The sequence below is a fragment of the Myotis yumanensis genome, unplaced genomic scaffold (genome assembly GCF_028538775.1).
Source record: "Myotis yumanensis isolate MYYU_CA2020_CCGP unplaced genomic scaffold, mMyoYum1.0.hap1 SCAF_17, whole genome shotgun sequence".
NCBI classification, from domain to species: Eukaryota; Metazoa; Chordata; class Mammalia; order Chiroptera; family Vespertilionidae; genus Myotis; species Myotis yumanensis.
In genome coordinates, this window is record NW_027223768.1 from 38,722,258 (window position 1) to 38,741,385 (window position 19,128).

Genomic DNA, 19,128 nt, shown 5'->3' on the forward strand with positions numbered 1-19,128 from the left:
GATTTTGCTCGTTCACAGCAGCAGCACCAGCTTCGTAATTTATGGGGTTCAGTGCAAACGGGAAGGCGGGCTCCCTATTCAAAGGTTAATAAGGATTTCAAAAGATGACAGCAGAGCATGAACCCAAACCAGGGCCCTGCACAGGCTCACAGCCAGCCCTGAGGGCACCTGGGAGCAACTGCGCGTCACTTTTTCGAGTGGGTTTAGCACAGGGGTGGGCAAAAGTAGGTCTACAGCTGAAATACAGTAATTAATAAATAAGTAATAAGTCAAGAATGAACTTTTGTGTACTCACAACATGTCAAATTGTTTTAAAATTTATTTTCTCATGCCCACCCTTCATTAAGACCCATACAATTGTTGGGTTGTTCTCATTTATAAGTGCAGATTCTTTTAAAAAGTGAATTATTTTATTTCACGTTGTTTTAGGGAAAATACCACATACTCATTAGTCCTTAAGAAATAAATGAGGAAATACATTATAATCACACCTTCCTGCCACACCTGCTTGTGGTGAGAGGGGGCTGGCTGGGCCTTCACAGGGTTATGTCAGGAGGACACATCTTTATCACCCTTCCACTGGCTTTTAAACCCTAGCATCGCCAGTTCTCCATGCAATAGCAGCATTTCTCATGTGATTTTGATAGCAATCTTAGTAAATTAGAAATTATTATATGAACCCCAAATGAACCTAAGTTTATCAGATACCATTGTGATGAAACGTGGGGATATGTTGATAAAGTAAATGAAGCTTTATATAAGGTTGTGTTTTTTCCCCCCAAAACTCAATTATTGGGAAGCAGATGTGCACTGCTGCAGGCTCTCCAGCAGGGGGCGCGCCAGGAGTGCCACATCCCCGCCTCCCCAGAGGGGTTCACCAGCTCTCGCTCTTGGCTCTCCTGGGACAGTAGCAACTGGACTGCACCCATGGGTGACCACAGCACTGGTCTGTGCAGCAGGGGGTGGGGCTGCCCAAGAAGCCGGACCCGTGGACAAACGCCAGGTCCCTGCTTCCTTAGTCAGGGTTCCAGCTCACGTCCCCAAACTTAGCTGTTTCTGCTCTTTTCTATACACTTCAAAGCCAGAGAACCTAGGACCAGAGCTAAGTTCATGAAACAAATTCCTCAATTTGCTCTCCTAATTTCTCCCCAGCCTAACATGTTCGCCACCCAGCACCATTTGAACAGATCTGTCAGAATTCCTAACTCCGGGAGCTCAGTTTTCTCATCTGCAAATGAGGATCACCCCCTGCTTCCCAAGGCCCCTCAAAAATGGGCAAGAGGACGCACTGGGGAGACTGGCAGAGTAGGTGCTCAGGTGGTCACTTGTTTTGTTGTCTGGGTTCTTGTGTTCCCGAGAAGACAGGGCGGTGGAAGGTGATAGAGAAAACAGCTGCCAAACCACTTGGTGGAGCGTCACAGGTAGGAGACCGGACACAGCAGATGCCTGCACCTGCCGCTGCTCACTGGGGTTCTCACCTAAGAACAAACACGCACACAGACGCCCATGCACTCAGCTAAAAACACCCTCAACAAAGAAATACACCAGAACAAATCCAACCAACACAACCAGCCAGTGCCTGAGACACGTGCCCCGCAGGCTGCATGCTGCCGTGTGGAAGCATGCGCGGTGGGAAGTGAACGGTGCAGACGGAGCAGGTGGCAGAGGGCACACTGAGCAGGCAGTAAGGCGGGAGACAGAGAGGACCAGAGACATGTGGACTCTGCACACCTGGGACTTCCAGGTATCATAAGGGTATTTTCCTAACAAGATCCAGGGACATTTCAAAATGTATTTAAATGGCTATACCTTTGGCCTTAATTACTTCAAACCATTGAATTCGCTCTAAAGCAATTCCTAGTAAAGACCATTGAGAGATTCTAGAAGGAGCCCGGCAGGGGTGCTCAGCGGTTGAGCGTTGACCTATGAACCAGGTCATGGTTTGATTTCCAGTCAGGGTACATGCCCGGGTTGTGGGCTCAATCCCCAGTAGAGGGGATAGCATGCAGGAGGTGGCAGATCAATGACTATCTTTCATCATTGTTTTTTTTTTAATGTATTTTTACTAAAGGCCTGGTGCATGAAATCGTGCACTCGGGGAGGTCCTTCAGCCTGGCCTGTGCCCTCTCGCAGTGCTAAGCCAGCTGTTGGACATCCTTAGCACTGCTGCGGAGGCGGGAGAGGCCCTGCCACCACCGCTGCTCTTGCCAGCCGTGAGCCCGGCTTCTGGCTGAGCAGTGCTCCCCCTGTGGGAGTGCACTGACCACCAGGGGGCAGCTCCTGCATTGTCTGCCCCCTGGTGGTCAGTGCACAGCATAGCAACTGGTTGTTCCACCATTTGGTCAATTTGCATATTAGCCTTTTATTATATAGGATTGATTTCAGAGAGGAAAGGAGGGAGAGAGAAACATCAATGATGAGAATCACCGCTCGGCCACCTCCTGCACATCCTCCACCAGGGATCAAGCCCACAACCCAGGCATGTGCCCCTGACCAGAATCAAACCTGGGACCCTTCAGTCTGCAGGCCGACACTCTATCCACTGAGCCAAACCAGTCAGGGCTCATCATTGTTTATCTCTCTTCCCTTCTGAAATCAATAATATATTTTTTAAAAATAGCCTCTAGAGCAGCGGTTCTCAACCTGTTGGTTGCGACCCCTTTGGGGGTCCAACGACCCTTTCACAGGGGTCACCTAAGACCATCGCCTAAAACACATATATAATTACATATTGTTTTTGTGATTAATCACTATGCTTTAATTATGTTCAATTTGTAACAATGAAATTGGGGGTCACAACATGAGGAACTGTATTAAAGGGTTGTGGCATTAGGAAGGTTGAGAACCACTGAGGTAACATTCAGCAGGGGTACCAGGGCCGCTCCTCTGCCTTCAGCCAGGATTTTATGATGGCGCTGGGAACAGAACAAGATAATCTACAAGATACTCAGTAGCAAGGACTCTGCTTCTGCTGTGAAGGCCCTTTATGGATCTCCCCTAACAGCAACGTCAGTCACCTCCAATCCACAGGCGCTATGCTTCTGATCACGTGGCAACAGGAATCCAAACAAACAAAAAGGCAGTTCACTTTTGTAAGAAACAATATATTTATTTTCTGACACCACAGCTCTGGTGAGTGGTTTTGTACCAAATTTAATGGAGGTTACACAGAACGTTTTACGCATGGGAGCGGGGAGGGGAGGAACCACAAAATTAAAAACAAAATCCTGGGTAGCTTTTAGCATCTGTTCCACTCCCACATTAATAAAATTCACTTGGGAATTCCTAATAAAAGGAGAACAAAAATCAAGGTATACTGGGGAAGAAAAGACGAAGGGAAAGACCCTGGAGATTCCAAAGACGGCTTCCCCCCGAAGCCAGGAGGCCGCCGGCATGAAGGAGTCTGCCAGGTTACTTCCCCAAAAGAACACCGTGTATTGCAGCTGCCAAAGGGGACAGAGAAGAGGGAAGCAGGGGCCGCCCCTGGGGACACGAGGGAAGGAAACGCTAACCAAGGAGGTGGGAAGGAGGGGAGGGAAAACGAGAGAACGGACGGTGGGTTTGCAGACGGGGAGACAGTGCTGAAGACTCTTGAACTGAAAAACAAAATGTCCTAAATGTCATGATTTTTAAAAAGAAAATATTTCCCCCTCCCCCCACCCCTCGCTGAACTTAGTTCCTTTTTTTGTGCTTTTCATTAATACTCTGCTCTGAGGTCGTAGTTTGGTTTTTCTGTACACTGGAGTTGAAAATAGTCCAAAGGTCTGAAGATGGATTCTCCACCTAAAGTAAACAGCCCAGCATCCTGTTCTCCTCGCGTCCCAAAGACTTTCGTCTCTGCTAAAATCCCTTTTACAATATAGTACAGTACACGCAAAAATAAAGCCCAAAGCGAAAACAAAACCAGAAAAGAATCCTGGGAGAAGCCAGTCCAAAGGACGTAAACATACAGAGAACGGTGCAACACGTGACCGATGGCGATTCTAAAGCACGGCTACAGATTCCCAAAAGGAGGTGCCATTATGGGATACCCAAGTCCACAAAAATAATCTTTAAAAAATAAATCTTAAAAAACACACACCTGTTGATTAAATGAATCATTTGTTTTCTGGTAAATCCATACATTCTCGAGTTCCCCCCTCCCCCAAAGCAGCCCTCGGGTCTCTGTTCTCCTATTGCATGACCGACAGTCTCCTGGGGCCCCTAAGCAGCCCTCAGGACTGAAATCTCATCCGGACGAGGATCGGCACATCCAATCGTAGCAGCTTAAAACATCATGTTTCCTGGGTTGCCAGGTCCTTGACCGAATCCACCCATGCCCACGTCAGCGGCCATGCCCCGGGGCCGCATCTGTGGGGGGACCATGATGTTCTGTTGGGGTCCCATCATGCCCTGCATGGACATCATCATGCCCGGAGAGCCCACAGGCCCAGGGTGGGGATAGAGCCCGGCTGGTCCCCGATCCTTGCCAGGAATCATGCCCACGGCAGCAGCTGGATTGCTCATCAGGGCGGGCTGGCCGGGCATTGCAGATTGTGCTGGTGACATCATCCGATGGTGCGGTCCCATCATGCCTTGCTGGAGAAAGGCTGGTGGTCTCATTGGGTTGTGGCCTGGCATGGACGGAGCTGTGCCAAGAGGGATGTCTGGAGTTCCCACGGGCCCTGGACCTCCCATGCCAGGTAATGCCAGTCCCATCCGGGGGGCTTGCTCGCCCATCATCCCCTGCATGTGCGAAAAGCCAGGCCCGGGCCCCTGGGGCTGTTTGCGGCCTGGGACTTCCCCGCGAGGGAAATACTGCAGCGTCTGGCTGGGCTTCTCCGAGGGAATGATGCGAGACAGATCAAACTCGGGGATGCCGGTGGCTCCAGGTCGGATGACCTCCTGCAGGTCTGGGTCTGTAAACACTGAAGGCATGCTATTCCCCAGGACAGCGAAAGAGTCAGGCCCCCCCGGGCCTCCAGGCTTACAAAGTGCTGCGTCTGCTGAACTCGGGGGCAGGTTGCTGGGGCGGCCCAGGGGGCCTTCTCCGGGGAAACCCATGCCTCCTGGGAAGCTGCCCTGCCCCCCACTGGGGCCGTTGTGGGGGAAAGGAACCTGCTGGGGAGGAGACTGTACTGGGGGGAAGCCCTGGGGAAAGCCCATCCGTCCTTGAGGTGCCATCGGAGGCTCCTGGGACCCGTGCCCCATGAGAGGATTGTGGGACATCAAGCCCGGCCCCAGGGGGACCCCGTGAGGAGGTATGCTGGGCCCCATGGCATTCGGAGACGGCATCTGATTGGAGTGAGAAAGCGGCTGGGTCATTCCCATTGGGCTGAGGGTTGGCATCGGGACCACGGGGTTTGGACCTGAAATTCGAGGATTCTGTGTATTAATGCCCAGTCCTAGAAAAATAAAGATAGAAAAGGTATCAACTTAACTGAAAGCAACTCAGTACTATAATCAAATTAACAAAAAAATTATTGTGCACCAAATGTGCATGGTAACTTAGGAAAACACAGCGCACAGCCCCTGCCCTCAGTCAGATGATGGTACATTTGGGGGCACACCAGCCACAGCTCTCCAGGACAATATATTATTGTCCTACACGGTATGACACAGGTGTATGTAGAAGACAGCTAGGAACAAAGTCTCCTGTGTGAAAAGTTACAAATTAGTATGCAAATGAGTATATAGTCTTCACTGGAGACGTTTAATGTAGACGCAAACAATGTGTCTAAATGACTTACGCACAGTGCTTTTTTGAGAAGGACGATTAAGTAGCCCTGAAAGTCCAAGAATCAGAAATAACAAGGACAGCTTCATCGACTGACACTGGGATTATCACCTTACACTGCCTTACGGAGGGAGCATTTCACACTCGGGTTATACGAAATGTTGGAGAAACGGTCACTTCCAATGAAGAAGGGGCACTGCAGTAGCTGGTCTCTGGAATCTCCACTGAGTGTGTGAGGACGATGCTTGTTGGGTCCGCACAGCACGTCCCGCCCTGATTACTCAGGATTGCTGGGATAAAGCGCTCCTAGCCATCAGAATGGCTGAAAAGTCAGTGTCTCTGCCCCCCACCTCACCCCCAGATGATGTCCCTTAGTGTTCGTGAGACGGGGCTAGAGAGGCGTGGGAGAGTGCGGAGGAGGGGAGGAATTTCCTCTCTAGCCTCAAGTGCTTCTCTAGGAAACGGGCTTCCCACCGTGTGAAATCCTATGGCTGCTGTGGTTTGAGGCTGCCCTTTCAGGAAACGCTGGGGAACTAAAGACATTCTAGCCAGCACGTTAAGAAGAAACTGCTTTCAGTGCGGCCTCAGGAGGGCGACACCTGCCCCAAACCCAGGTAACAGAAGCCCCAGAGCTTCTATAAGGAAACCTGCTCTCTCAGAAGCACACGCTGAATCCTCTTAGAACCTCCATCTAACGAGGTCTGTAGTTATCAAGAAAACATGCGAGAAGTTTCTCCTGTCTGGCACCAGCTCTACATCCCGTCTCCCTGGCTCTTACCTGGCATGTTATTCATGGATGGCAAGTTGGGAGAACGAGCGGGAGGGGAGTCGTCGTCCGAGCTGGCCACGGTCTTGATGGCGTCGTGGTATAACGGGGTAGAGCTGGGCATTGCAAACTTGGACATTCGAGACATCATGATGGACAGCGGGTTCTGGGACAGGGTCGGCTCTGGAGGCATGGTGTACGGTGTGCTGGAAGGGAGGCTGCCCGGCAGATTCACAGGGGCAGGCTGGCTGGCTGTGGGCGGCGGGGGGCCACCTAGGAGAAGACAGCAAAAGAAAACAGAAGTGGGCAGCGAGTCAGATTCCTCCTGACGGCTCGTGGGCCTCTGTGAACAAGCAAGGCCAGGGATGAGGCCGAGGAACAGGGCAGTGTTATTAGACCCAGGACACAAATCATCCATCTTCCAGTCAAGCACCGTGTGTGGACAGAGGGAGACGGCAGCATGAGGCGGAGGTGACAGGTCCGCAGAGGGGAAGACAAACACAGCAAGAATGTGTTAAAAATATTAGTGCAGCCTGGGAAAGACGGTTCACAGACCACGATTTCACTAAAATAATGTGAAATAAGTGCATTGTTCCCCTGCCCATTGCAATTTAGGATTTGAGTCAGGGATTAGTATAGTGTGAAGCCAGACTAGCGCTCTGACCCTAGGTACTAACCCATCACCCTAAACATGCTCTTGTTTTTATGTTTTCTTACTGATTTCAGAGAGAAGGAGAGTGTGTGTGAGAGAGAGATAGAAATAGAAATATCAATGATGACAGAGGATCATCTATTGGCTGCCTCCTGCACATCCCCTACTGGGGATTGAGCCTGCAACCCGGGCATGTGCCCAGACTGGGAATTGAACTGTGACCTCCTGGTTCATGGGTCGATGCTTAACCACTGAGCCACACAGGCTGGGCCCTACCCACGCTCTTAATTTCCACAAGTATGAAATAAAAAGGTCTGAGGGGGCTGTTTCACAGTACGGCTTTTGTGAACTGCTACCCCACAGAGAGAAACACTTTGGCTTATAGGATAAATCTTGTCTCATTTTGATTCTAATCTTTCTGAAGTGGAGACAGCTCGGACCTGGTATTTACACCCCAGTGCTTATCTTCCTCGGCCACCTCTGGTCTCATTCACAAACCACCACCATCATGAGAGCCTCTCCTGGGAGGAAAATACCAATAAACTGCAGCTGATCATGAGAACAGCAGTGGGGGGGTCGGGGGGGGGGGGCGGCTCGTGGTAACTGCTGGTGTCAGTGCGCATGTGCGAGAGCCCTGAGGTCTCCACAGCCTCTCCTCTCGGCCTGGGATTAGACGCAAACTCTCTCGACGCGAGGGCAGCCCCCTGAAGTGGGGAGGTCTAGTGTTTAAAGCCGCATTTACCCTATGCTGACATTTTACTTGGCAAATGTAAATTATTCTGTGAAAGGACAGATTTCCCATTTCCCTTCTCCTTTTACCCATCTGTCAGACAGGCTAACACTAACAGCCTGTGTCCTCTCCCGGGATCTGACACGCCTGCAGGGCCCCAGGGAAGTACTGGTCATGCACTTTGCCAACAAAGATGTCCGCTGGCAAAGGCCGCCTCCTCGGCTGCACGATCAAGTGAGGACAGCAGTTTCCTACAGGAAGTAAGACTGGCGTTCAGTCTCCAGCTACAAGGTGACCGCAGGGACGCGAGCACTGACCTGACTCCACGCTTCCCAGCAAGGCCGGGGAGGCCATGGTGAGGGGCGCTTTATGGTTTGGAGGGATCCCGGGGCTCTGGAGGGGAGGTTTCGGAGAGGAGGTCCATCCGGGCGACGGGGCAGGAAGCGACGGAGACTTGAGGTGAACAGGCGAAGCAGCAGCAGACCCCAAGACAGGGGGGGACTTAATGGAAGCAGCAGCAGCTGGGCCCGCCAGCATGCCTGCCAGCTGCGAGGGAGTCTGGGGGGACTTGAGGTTCCCGGAGGGCGAGCCCAGCATCGGGGACTGGACCTGGCGCAGCGTGGGAGACTTCAGGGGGTTAATGCCCGGGGAGTGCACCTGGCCGCCTGCCACGGAGATATCCAAGGGCTTCCGCCCCAGGCCACGCTGGACCGGAGCAGCGGTGCTGAGGCTCGGGGGGTTGCTGGAAGGGTTGAGAGGTAGTGGTGGCATGTGACTGAGCCGGCTGTTAGTCCTTTGGTCGGGCCCGATGGATTCTCTGAGATTCCGCAAGCCACTGCTGCTGCCTGGACCCTGAGACATGGGGAGGAACGGCCTGGGGCCCATGCCATACTCTTGCTGAGGGTGCTCCCCGAACGGCAGGGGCACCATCTTCTGCTGAGCGGGCAGCAAGTCCGCGCCCCCGGGGCGCAGTTTCATCATCTCCTCGGGGCCCGCCCCAGCCTCTCTCAGCTTCTGAGGTATCATCTGAGAGTTGGATGCCATGTTGACGTTCAGACTGACATCTCCCTTCATCCCACCAGGAACCATCCCGAACTCCAGTTCCCGCCCAGGGCCCATCTGCGGGGGCATTCCTTTTGGAAAGTCCCCCCTGGAAGGACTCAGAGGGCCCTCCACTGGGATCCGAGGGAAAATGGGATTGTTCCCCGATTCCATGTGTCGCTGGGAACCAGGGATCATCCTGTTCATGTCCAGGCTGGGCCTGATGCCGTCCATGCTCATCCCCGGAGGGAGGCCCAGCTGCTTCTCTGCCAGCTGCTGCTGAAACATCTCCTCAGACAAGCCCTGGGGGGTCGGGAAGCGCTCCCCTCGGCCGGGGCCGCTGAAGATGCCCTGGCCAGGCGGGAAGTTCCGACCGTCTGGGATTTTTGGCACATCATCCGGCCAACTGACTCCAGAAAGACCTGGTCTCGATGCTGGGTTGGGGACACTGGGCGCCTCCATTTCAGAGTTGATCATCCCTGTGAAGCCTGGGAGGCGCATCTGGCTCCCTGGCATATTGGGGTGGGGAGCCATGCCCCTCGGGGGCAGAGAATGCGGCATGTTGATCCCATCAGCAAACGGCTCTGCACCCCCAGGCCCCCAGCCTTCACCGGGGGCCATCTGGTATGGAGGGGGCGGCCCCCGGACCACCCCCCGAGGCCCGTGCGGATGGACCATCATGTCCTGGAGGGAGCACTGCTGCACCACCACCTGCTCCTGCTTCCTCCTCTTCTCCTCATAGAACTCCTGCTGCAGCTTCAGCCAGGCTATCTGCTCAGGGGTCATGTGATCCAGGTGGTCAGGGCCCATGGGCCCAGGCTGAGCGTTCATGGAAGGCGGAACCATTTCATCTGGAGAGAAGGGCACATCTCTATGTCCTTGGGGGCCAAATGGAGCTCCCACATCTGTCCGGGGCCCAGGTCCCTTCCCTAGGCTTTGGGACTGAGCCATCATGGCCTGTATCGGCCCTTCCGGTTTTTTCTGAGGCCCATCTAATACCCCAGGATTCTGCTGGGGCCCCCCACTTTGTCCTGTGAATTCCTTCTCATCGGGGAAAAGCATGCGCTGGATGTCTCTGAGCGTCTGTAAGGAGCGCTCCCGGTGCTCCAGCTGCTCCTGAGACAGGCCATCGGGGTTCTCCCCCAGGGCGGGGGGCTCTGCACTGGGCAGTGGAGGAGGCGGCGGGGCTTTGGGATCTGTTGAGGAGCTACTGCTCCCCTGCGAGACGGGGGTCACCGCTCGGTTGTTGGGCGTCAAGTTGGGCCCAGTGCCATCTGGGGGCAGTGGAGTGGAGCTGGCAGGACTGCCCACCGAAGGAAGCAGTTTGTTTTCTGCCCCGGGACTGTCCCGGTCCAGGGGACGCAGGGGCGCGGCAGGCTTGGGTGCTGGTGCCGAAATGGGTGGAGTTGGCTGTAGCCGGGCATTCTGGGAAGAATTCTGGTCTTGGTTGGCCGGAGCTGGGGGCTGTTGTGGAAGAGGTTTCAGATCGTTCCGAAGGGCAGATATCTGTGTGTTCTGCACATAAATGAGATTTAAAACATCATTGGTAAATTAAACAAAAGGGCAATTAAAAGAGCAAGATATGTTCTAAAGAGCTCAGTCACACACATCTACGTTGACACTTGCTGTGGAAATGTCCCATGTGCGACCCCACTTCGGACGTGGAAGCATTCTGATTTTTTCTTCCCCTTTGCTGTCAACTGGCCTCCTCTTCCCCTCACTGAAGATTAGGTTCCAATAACTGTCTCAGCCTGCCAGGAGAGCCACTGCCAAGTGAATACATTTGAGTATCTATTTCGAGGAACAGGTTTGATATCACATGTCTACTATGTGTTTCTGATTCAGGGCAAGATTAGTTCCTTGGTATGTGGGAGGCTGTACGTAACACCTTTTTATTTTCCCCGAAAGTACAACCGTGTACGCAGACGGTTCATTGTCAATCAAAAGGCCTGATGTTTTCAGCTGAGAGAGAAAGTGCTGTCCCAGCTCCGCCCCAGCCAGAGGCTGCAGGCAGGCCGCCTCCTTCCAGCGTCTCCTCTCCTCGCCCTGAGTTTCCACGCAGCCTGGCATCTCTGGTTTCTGCTTTCAGGCTGTGATCACTGATTCCATATTTGATAAGAATTTGTACATTAACTACAGTAAGATCATCTGGAAGCAGGAAGCGCCTGTGGAGAAATCTGAGGCTACCTGGCGCGTGGTGTCTCTCGATCTGTTCTTTCCAAGAGAAAGGAGACCGTCCTTGTCTCAGACTGGATGATGCCCTTGTTATTATTTATTAAGGACCAACGCTACACGAGTCCTGGGTGAAAGCACACTCGCTCACGGCGGGTGACATGGGTGCTGTCAGTGTGGGGAAGAAGGACATGTATGTTCTGGGTCTAAACCTTGGCAGCGCTGAAGGAACTAAAGACCAGAAGGGCCCAGCCACAAACCCCGCCTCGGGGCTCTTCCCCAGCCTCCAGGGTGCCCCACGGTCCCTTTTTGATTCATTTGCTCCTACCTGTTCACTGAATCCAGTTTGTATTTCCAAACCCCTAAGGCCCTTACCTGGCTCCCCACTTCCTCTCTGGAATGTTTACCTGTGTGCAAATTTGTACATAAATCATTATGTGTGTCTCTGCATAGGGACAGTCTGTGTTGAATAAACACAAAGACACACCTTAGAGCGGTCACATTCCGTGACTATGTACACAGAGGTGTCATCTGCAGGTGTCCATGCACATCCGTCTGCAGAGACTGGTGTGGGGCAGGGCACGAGCCTGCAGGACCCTGAGCCTGTAGGACCCGTCACCTTCACCTCTTCCCAGTGCCGTTTTAGGTTTGGTTTTGTCGACCAGGTTTTGTCTGTTTGTGGGCGGTGGGCACTGATTTCATATCAGGTGACCACGACGGAAGAAATAACGTCAGTACCATCCTTTTTATTTTAGACTTGGAGCAAAGGTGATTTAATTATCCCCAATTCCCTGCCTAACTCCCTTTCTGATTGCATTTTAGCATGAGAGAGGGTGGAGGTGAAAACTGTATGAGATCTGTCATTAAGTCAATAAAATGTTGCTTTGAGTTGCATTGTACCCTGTGCATTCTAAGACAATTAAAATTTAAATATATACATATTTAAGCATACATTTAAAAATACATATACAGATAGAAACACCCCACACACATAAACACATTTTAAATGTCAGATCTCTCCGCCCTCTGCCCTGAAGGAGTGGAGACCATGAGGAACAGGAAATGCCTTTCCCAAGTCCAGGAAAGCCCAGGCTCTGCTATGTCCACAGAGAGGGACTTTGCTGACATGCCATCTACGTTATCTTACATTGTCCCTCAGTCCTGTTGCCCTTTAGCTTGTCCCATGGTCGACACTGATCCCAGGACTCGGTGTGACGCTTCCCGCAGCAGAGACTGTTTTGAACTTCCTAGTCTCCCCACGGCATCGGTGGGCAGTGGTGATGCCAGACACAAGAAGTATCGTTTGGTTCCGTTTGGAGGACGGCCTGAATCAAAACCACCATCGCATGCTTTTCCAGCGTAGTTGTCTATTAGGTGCTTATGTTCCAGATAGGAAGCAGACTAACAATTTATTGTAATTTTGGAAATATCAAGCAATTAAAAGCATTCAATGGTCCTCTTTTTAAAAAATATGTTTTTATTGATTTCAGAGAGGAAGGGAGGAAAGAGAAACATCAACGATGAGAGAGAATCATTGATTGGCTGCCTCCTGCACGGCCCACACTGGGCATCGAGCCCACAACCCGGGCATGTGCCCTGACCAGGAATCAAGCCCAGGACCCTTCAGCCCACAGGCCAGCGCTCCAGCCACTGAGCCGGCTAGGGCTCAATGGTCCTCTTTGAAATAAATAAGAATCATTTGAAAGTCACAGAGACGCTGACTCGTCTATGACTTCATGGTTTACTGGCATGTACTCCACCATTGTAGTTTTAGTTGTTGCTTTTTTCTGCCCTTCAACTAGCTCAGGAGTGTTTATTTTTTTAAAACCTGCTCTATACACAGGGTCTGAATTCATAGTCCCAGAGATAGTTACATGAAGGAAACCCTAACATACCTACATAACTCCTGTTTTATTTTTCACCTTTTCCCTCCTGGTAACTCACCAATGGGGTTAGATGCCCCGAACGCAGCTTAGGACCCTTGCCCTATTGAAGACAGTCACCAGCTCCAACCTCTGGTCCCTGCAGAACCTTTAACCCATCGTTCCAACTCCCGAACCACATACCAGAGGGGCTGTGCTTCGGTCTGCCTTGCTGTTGGAGATGTTCTGGACGTGGAAAGAGACGATTGTTTCCACCTGGCCCTTCAGCACCGCTTCGGCGGCTCTGCGGAGACAGAGAGCACACACGGGGCTGGTTTCTATTTCGCTGACCGAGCCCAGGGCACCTCCACCCAGAACGAACTTGTCAGCGGGAGGAAGGGGAGTACGGAGAACCACTCGAAATGCTGAGTGATACAAGCTCAACAGAAACAGTTTTCAATGTCTATCATTTACTGCCAAACTTCTAAAATTAAAAGACAGCCATTAGCAAATCCCAAAAGAGGCATTAGAAACAAACCACAGGATTTTCTCCCTCAAACCAATACACGGTGGTGGGTGTTTTATAGAGAATCCTAGTTCAAAACTCCAGCCTGAGACGGTGAGCATGGAACCGCACACCTAACCATCAACGAAGGCTGTCAAGATTCACTTTGTATCTCATTGAAAAATCTCAAGTGAAAAAATGGCAGAAAACTATGTAGGATCTATTCACATTAAAAAAAAATATATATATACACACACACACACACACACACATACACACACACACACACACATACATACAGATTTCAGAGAGGAAGGGAGAGAGAGACAAACAGAAACATCAATGATGAGAGAGAATCACTGATTAGCTCCCTCCTGCATGCCCCACTCTGAGGCATGTTCCCTGACCGGGAATCGACCTCCTGGTTCACAGGTCAACGCTGAACTACTGAGCCCACTAGCCAGGCCACATTTTTATAAATAACTAAAAATCCATTGATCCCCCATCCACCAGAAACACGTGACCAAAATGTTTAGAGCAGTTAGTTATCTTGGTGAATTCGAGAGATTTTTTTTCTTTTAATTTTATTTATATTTTCTAATTATCCTAAAATAGACATGTAATATTTATGTCATTTAAAAAAGAATACTAAGTTGTAGAAAAGTATTTGATGCAATCAATCCTTGTTGTGTTTCAAAGGTCTATAATGTGTGTTTGCATAAGCACAACATATTTTTGCAAGGAAAGCCAAGGAAGTATCATGGCTGCCTCTGGGGAGTGGGGGTGGGGAGGTTTTATATATATACACTGGTTTTATAATATACACTTTTATATATATTATTGATTTCAGAAAGGAAGGGAGAGGGAGAGATCAATGATAAGAGAGAATCACTGATCAGCTGCCTCCTGCACCCCCCCACCCCCCCTGGGGATGGAGCCCACAACCCTGGCATGTGCCCCGACCGGGAATCAAACCATCACCTCCTGGTTCACAGGAGCTACGCCAACCGGCAAGGTTTTATATTTTATTTTACCTCTTTCTGTGCTGTTAACTATAATGATAATAATACAAATGAGGGAGGAGAGCAATTTTCAATGGGAATAAGAACTCAGGTGTCCAGACACGTAAGCCAAGCCAAGAGCAAGCCACAGCCATCAACTTACTTATTGGCCATCTCAGTAGAAAACACATACACCACTTTGGCTGGAGTCTTCTGAGCAGCTGCGGGCTCTGGGGCAGTAGTCTGGCCATGGGCGGGGGGAGAAGACCGGGGGGCCGTAGCATTTGACGGGGTCATCGAGTGTGGTGTGTGCTGTGAGTCCTGGGCCTTTATGTGGTCAGCAGAATTACATTCTAAAAGAATGAAAACCTCATGTCACAGAACGAATACCCCTCTCTTCTGCCAGCATATACAGCATCACAACACAAACCCACCTTGAAAATCTCAAGGAGGAAGTACCTTGCTAAGAGGAATCCTCTTCTACTCATTTGAACTGAAATATGCTTTTCCTTCCATGACGAATTATAAAGCACTGCTCCCCACCTCCTTCTCTCCCCACATTCTTCAGATATTAGCATAATGTCCCCTCTTCCTGGAAACCTTTCTGGAACCACGTGGCCTGGACTGGACACTCCCGAGCCCTAACTTCTCTTACTTCAGCAGTTCGAATTGTACACATTTTATCATAGTTGTTTAAGGGTCTGCTGTCCGGGTGCGCTCAAATCCTTGAGGACAGAACTGCATCTGACTTCCCGGCCACGGCAGCCCACACCCAGCATGGCGCTCCCACAGTCCCCTGGGGGGAGAACGATGGTGGCTCCCCAGGCTCTCCTCCTAATCTGGGCTGGGGAATCACACTCCCACTTCCTGAGTACTGACCATGTGCAGGCCTGCAGTTAAGATTTCTGGTTTTATACCAGGAGGAAAAGGCCTAAACCCACAGCCGCTGTCCCATTCTTCCTGGTTCACTCCATTTCCATGACCACCAAGTCTCTACCACATTGGCATTGGCTGTGACAAACCCGGGCTAGTGCCAGGGATCCCCTTGTGCCCACAACTCTGGCAAAGTAGCAACCGCACAGCACAAAACCCAAGTTATGGAGGATGAATCTGACGGAGAAGAGGAGAGGCCAGAAAAATTGCTCCAGTGGGGGCTGCTCCCACAGATAAACCGGAGCGGCTGGCTTCGATACTGAAGTACAAACAGCACAGAGGCCAGCATCCATCAGAGCATGGTGAGGGCCATGGAGCAGGCGGCCATAACCCCAGCACCTGCATCCTCGAGAGCAAGAATTCCCCAGCAAGGTGGCCACACTATGCTTTAGCATCAGAAAAGGAGAAGAAACAGTTCCACCTTAAAGGCAAGCTCCTGATGGGACACCTGCTCTCCCCGCTTGGCTATGGGCTCCCAACATTCGCCAATGCCAGAGCTTCCCTCCGAAACACCTACTTCCCGGAGTCTCAGGGGTCTCACAGACATACCTTTCAGGCCAGGGCCATCGTTTGGAGTCCCAGGGTCTCTCTGATCAAAGGAGTCGGCGGAAATACTTCGCTCCCTTTTCCCCTTGCCCTTGGCACCGTTTCCAGCCCCATTCTTCAGCCCCATGCTCCCACCTGGGCCAGGGAGCGCTTTAGGGGTATGGCCCGCACTCTTGGAGTCACAGGGGGATGGCTGGGAGTGGCTGGCTGAGCCCCCCTGTTTACCCTGGTTGGAGAATTTGGAATCCAGCTGGGGGTTTCCAGATGGGGACATCACTGTGGGGGGACGGACCATCACCTCCTGCTTTGACTTAGGGCTACTGAAAGAGACAGACAACAGGCCATCAGACACTGGGGGCAGCTGGTCGGCACACTCAGGGAGAGGCAGTCCCTAGCGTGGGTCAGGGAGCCGGGAGGCCTGTCACCACCCGTTCACCTCAGCCACTTGCTGCTTCCCTCCACCCGCTCCCAGCTCGGAGAGGCGGCTCACACCAGGCCTGCCAGGTCTCGGGAACCCTAGAGCCACATGGGGACCCATCTCTAGGGCTTCTGTCAATAAAGGACAACGGTTTCTATGTACACAGAAGTGACTCTTACACGGAGACTAGCGCAGAGTAAACAAACAGGTCTCGGAGATCACACTGCCACCCCACCCCCAGCTGACGGCCTGGGACAGCTGTAACGGAGCCCAGCTTCTCTGCTGAGAACACGAGGTCCTGAGAGCAAGGAGACCCCCATGACTGGCAGGTTAGAAACCCCCCACCCCCAAGGGCCCAGTCCCCACCCCCAAGCAGCATCACACTGGAGAGGCTACACTAGCCACTGACCCCAGGGGACCAGGAAAATTCTAGTAAAACATCAACTTCAGTACATGGGCCGGAGGAAAGAGCTTCCCAGTTGAGGGGCTGCTGTCTTAGCTCTGGACTGTGGCGCTGGGTGGTGCTGGAGGCCCTTTCGTTTGGGCTCTGGTGAGGAGGCCAGGTAAAGAGGACCGGAAGGGGAGGATGGACAAAAGGTAACAAAGAAAAACTGACAGAAACGCTGCGTTTACTCTTCTATGACTATTTCCTTATCTACGGCCTCTTCCTTTCCCCATTTGGTCGCACGGGCCCGTGGGGAGCTGCCTCACCTCTGTGCGTTTCCTGATGGGGAGCTCCTCACTTTGGGGTTACTGGAATGCATTGATTGAAATCCTGAGCTGGCAGTCACAGGCAGGACGGGCTCCCCGAGTTCCTCTCGGGCGGCAGCAGGAACGGCTGCGCAGGGCAGTGGCAGTGGCCCACTGCGAGCAGGGGGCGCCCCTCAGCGCTGGCCGCCTCGGTGCCTTTTTCCTCTTTGTTTTCCTCCGCTGTGGAAGTGGGTCCTCTCCCCTCGCAGCTCCAGCATCCTCTGGGTGTGTGCCTCCTGCCGCCAAAGGAAAATCTCGCATCTCCAGGGCACCCTGTGGGAAAGGACACCCAGAAAGATTGGGAGCAAAACCAGGGACATAAAACACCCTTAGAACAGGATCAAGGTGAACACAGCAGCCAACTCGGCGATGCAGCAGCTAGACCAGGCCTCGGCTTCCGTCAGGTCACAGGAAAGGGTGATGTTCACAGTCTGGCCTACAGGCCCTGGTGCTAAGCAGCCGGAGAGTGACTAAGACATTCTGCCAAGCACCGAGCCTCCCACCAGGCATCACGTCCCGGGCAGATTCGAGAAAAACACTTTTATCTTGAGCCATGTATTTTCCCTTACATTTCTCTACTTCCAAATATAAGACCCGCAGAAACTTGAGGTTTTCTTTTCTAAAAACAATGCTTTGAATACCACTGGGTACTCCAAATCCATAGCAACTATCTGGTGTTTCACCTCTGATGACAAACAATGGCACCGAAATGCAACCAGCCCGCCCGACTTCAAACCATGAAGCAAATGAATCTCCGCGCACACTCTCAGGGCTGAGGCTGGGAGCAGGTTCAGGAGGCACCGCTGAAACCAACGCTTGAGCCAATACCAAACCCAATCAGTTCTCCCCGGTTCCCATGATCTTCCTCGTCAGTTATGTCAAGTGGGCGCCTGTCCTCACTGCTCAGTGGCAGGGGCTGCAGGCCTGGGAAGCCTGGGAAGGATCCAGAATGTGACAGTAAAAGAACATCTTTGAAGGCTAAGGTTTGTTTTAGCCAATTTGCAAGGCTAATTTGAAGCATAAAGGTCAAGAAAATATGCCCAAACCGAGCCAGAGAGCAAATGAGAAAGCCCTTCAGGCAGGAAAAGGAGGTGTCTGTGCAACCACTGCTGCTTCGCCTCCCTCCCCGCTTTCTGGTATTTCTCCGATGGGGAGGCGGCAGAAGGAGGACATTATTAGACACAGGATTCGTGGCTCAGGAACCCAAGGGAGTGAGCAGCAGCTCAGGTGTTACAACTACGTACATGTGGGGCCTCGGGAGCGGGACTGACACCGGGAGGGTTCCTGATGCTCCAGGGTTTGGCACTGAGAATGATCGCTGTCACGTGGGAAATGTCTACTCCTTCGTTCAGAATGTGCAAGAGTCCCAGCTATTTTACCTGCGACACCGAGAGGAATTTATGGAAGTTCTGAGGCTCACGATTACATTCTTTGCTTTTTACGTGAAGTCAGGAAAAAGAACTAGAATAAAATGCTACGGAATAGTTCTGTGTCAACCTTAGGGGAAAGCAGCTCCAAAACACATTGGTCTTGATTGCAGGTGAAGTTGTATTTTTATCCCACACCACCTTCAGCTTTTTCTTTTTTCCAGTTTAGACTATAAAATTGATTGTGGATGTCAAGTTTGACATACACAGTCGTAAACCATTCTGTAACTTCTCACTAAACATCAGGAGCCACTGGTAAAATAGAAGCAGCGAATGCATCTTGCATGGAGAGAGCCATCAGGAAACACTCAGGAAAAGAAAAGCTGTTACCACCGATACAGTCCCTTCCTGTAACTTCTCCTGCTGCCTTCTGTCTGCAGAGCGCATCCCAACCCTCCATCACATGTCGTACTGAACAGTCTTATGTGTATATTGCATCCCCCTTAAACACTATGTTCTTAAAAGACAAGCATCTTGCTTTGAAGTTCTTCCGTTTTATATACTTCTCTGTACTAAGAAGGTGGCTGAACCCTCGGTGACTTATTCAGTTTCCTCCACGACAGAAGCACCTGGCATGTGTTGTCTTCCCCCAAAGGACCTCAAAACATA

The 19,128-nt window shown here is 51.7% G+C and overlaps 2 protein-coding genes across 5 annotated transcripts in view; both read right to left on the bottom strand.

The window, feature by feature from the left end:
* Positions 1 to 3,088: 3,088 nt before the first annotated feature.
* On the bottom strand, positions 3,089 to 17,137 carry BCL9 (BCL9 transcription coactivator). Its single transcript, XM_070395883.1, has 7 exons — positions 17,054 to 17,137; positions 15,928 to 16,244; positions 14,609 to 14,798; positions 13,144 to 13,243; positions 8,182 to 10,420; positions 6,495 to 6,755; positions 3,089 to 5,384 (listed from the first exon to the last, which is right to left on the bottom strand). The coding sequence occupies exons 1-7, from the start codon at positions 17,104 to 17,106 to the stop codon at positions 4,267 to 4,269; spliced, it is 4,278 nt and encodes a 1,425-aa protein (XP_070251984.1). The 5' UTR covers positions 17,107 to 17,137; the 3' UTR covers positions 3,089 to 4,266.
* LOC138995442 (uncharacterized) overlaps positions 17,093 to 19,128 on the bottom strand; it is an 82,714-nt gene continuing 80,678 nt past the window's right edge. For all 4 annotated transcript variants that reach the window (XM_070395887.1, XM_070395884.1, XM_070395885.1 and 1 more), the window contains one exon: positions 17,093 to 17,365. In XM_070395887.1, the coding sequence (XP_070251988.1) occupies positions 17,093 to 17,353 (261 nt within the window). In that variant the 5' untranslated portion in view covers positions 17,354 to 17,365. The remainder of the gene's footprint in view (positions 17,366 to 19,128) is intronic.

What these genes read in the sequence shown, in the direction of transcription:
- BCL9 (XM_070395883.1), bottom strand. Translation starts at nt 17,106, where the DNA reads ATGCATTCCAGTAACCCCAAAGTGAGGAGCTCCCCATCAGGAAACGCA. An exon ending in CCATCAGGAAACGCACAGAG is followed by an intron (nt 16,245 to 17,053) that starts GTGAGGCAGCTC and finishes TGTCTCTTTCAG; the next exon opens with TAGCCCTAAGTCAAAGCAGG. An exon ending in TCTACTGAGATGGCCAATAA is followed by an intron (nt 13,244 to 14,608) that starts GTAAGTTGATGG and finishes CTGTCTCCGCAG; the next exon opens with AGCCGCCGAAGCGGTGCTGA.